This window comes from Pyricularia pennisetigena (genome assembly GCF_004337985.1).
Source record: "Pyricularia pennisetigena strain Br36 chromosome 4 map unlocalized Pyricularia_pennisetigena_Br36_Scf_9, whole genome shotgun sequence".
Lineage (NCBI taxonomy): Eukaryota > Fungi > Ascomycota > Sordariomycetes > Magnaporthales > Pyriculariaceae > Pyricularia > Pyricularia pennisetigena.
In genome coordinates, this window is record NW_021940921.1 from 1,073,356 (window position 1) to 1,074,527 (window position 1,172).

General features: G+C 38.1%; 1 protein-coding gene across 1 annotated transcript; it reads right to left on the reverse strand.

Annotated features, from left to right (window-relative positions):
* Positions 1-522: 522 nt before the first annotated feature.
* PpBr36_10292 (uncharacterized protein) lies at positions 523-850 on the reverse strand (the record flags this gene model as incomplete). The annotated part of the gene is made up of 2 exons (XM_029897405.1): positions 523-546; positions 572-850. The coding sequence occupies 2 exons, from the start codon at positions 848-850 to the stop codon at positions 523-525; spliced, it is 303 nt and encodes a 100-aa protein (XP_029744410.1).
* Positions 851-1,172: the final 322 nt, after the last annotated feature.

The following is a 1,172-nucleotide window of genomic DNA, read 5'->3' on the forward strand; positions in this document are numbered from 1 at the left end:
CTCAAGCCATTACAGCCCATTTAAGTTATGATAACCTAGCCCTAAGCTATTTTGTAAGCAACTTTCTCGAAAATCTACCTTTTGTAACCCCCTTTTTAAAGGGTCAATAACGCAGGGCCCCCAAGTATTTGGAATTATATGACCTTATCCTCAAATAGTCCTAACTCTCCCGGCGTTCTCATTTTGGGCAAATGTCATTAAAAGGGGTAAAACCGAACCTAATCTCTGTCACGAAAATGGTCCCATATAGGAACAGTTTTGTTTGAAGATCTAAAGCTAAATATAAAGAAAAAACAAAGACACCCAATGCCAATCGCTTTTACGCGCGTGAACGAACAAAAATAAACAAATCCAAACACCCTGTCACCATTGGTAGTGGCCCAGGCACGCCAATCCGTAACACAGGAAAAGCGGTGCCCAACGTTAAAAAATAGTATTGAGTTAGAAGAATCAAGGCCTAAAAGACTCCAAGGCCTTGGTATATTATGTTATATTTGAATTCGATACTAAAAACCACCCCAATTAACCCGTTACTCCGTGGAGTATCTAGAGGGAGAGCTTATGTATATACCGTAGAAATCTCAAGTTTCCAAAATAAATGCTCTACTCTCCCTGTGATACTTTCAATTGTAACAGTGCGGCAATCGTCGCTTGTCTTAAATTTAAGCTTATAAGCTGCAGTGTGAATGTAGTCGCCCTCGCCAGGCAAAACAAATGTTCCCGGTTGGGTTTGATACCAATCTTTGGCAGTACTTAGATCTCTGGCCATTAGTACGACCTTACAATGACGGAGAGCTCTAGCGTGCAGGGCAAATAAGCCAAGTGAAGCAGCAATTGTTTTAAGCTGCATATTGACAGTTGCGGTAGCTTTAGATAACGGGTGTGTGAAATTGTACTCGATAAAGAAACGGTGTCAAGAATATAAGTGATAAACAGTAAAAAGGAAATGCTTGGTGGTTGAATAATTGCAAGTGTAATAGCGATCAAACCGGGTATTTATTTATAACTTATGTATTTTTTAGTTAAAATAACAGTACCAAGTGCCAATGAAAACAAGAAATATATATAATTAACATATTTTAAACTTTGCTACATTAATTAAAACGTCTATTAATTAGTACGCGTAACACTGGTTCCAACGCATAAATAGCAAGAGCTAATATTAGTGAAAG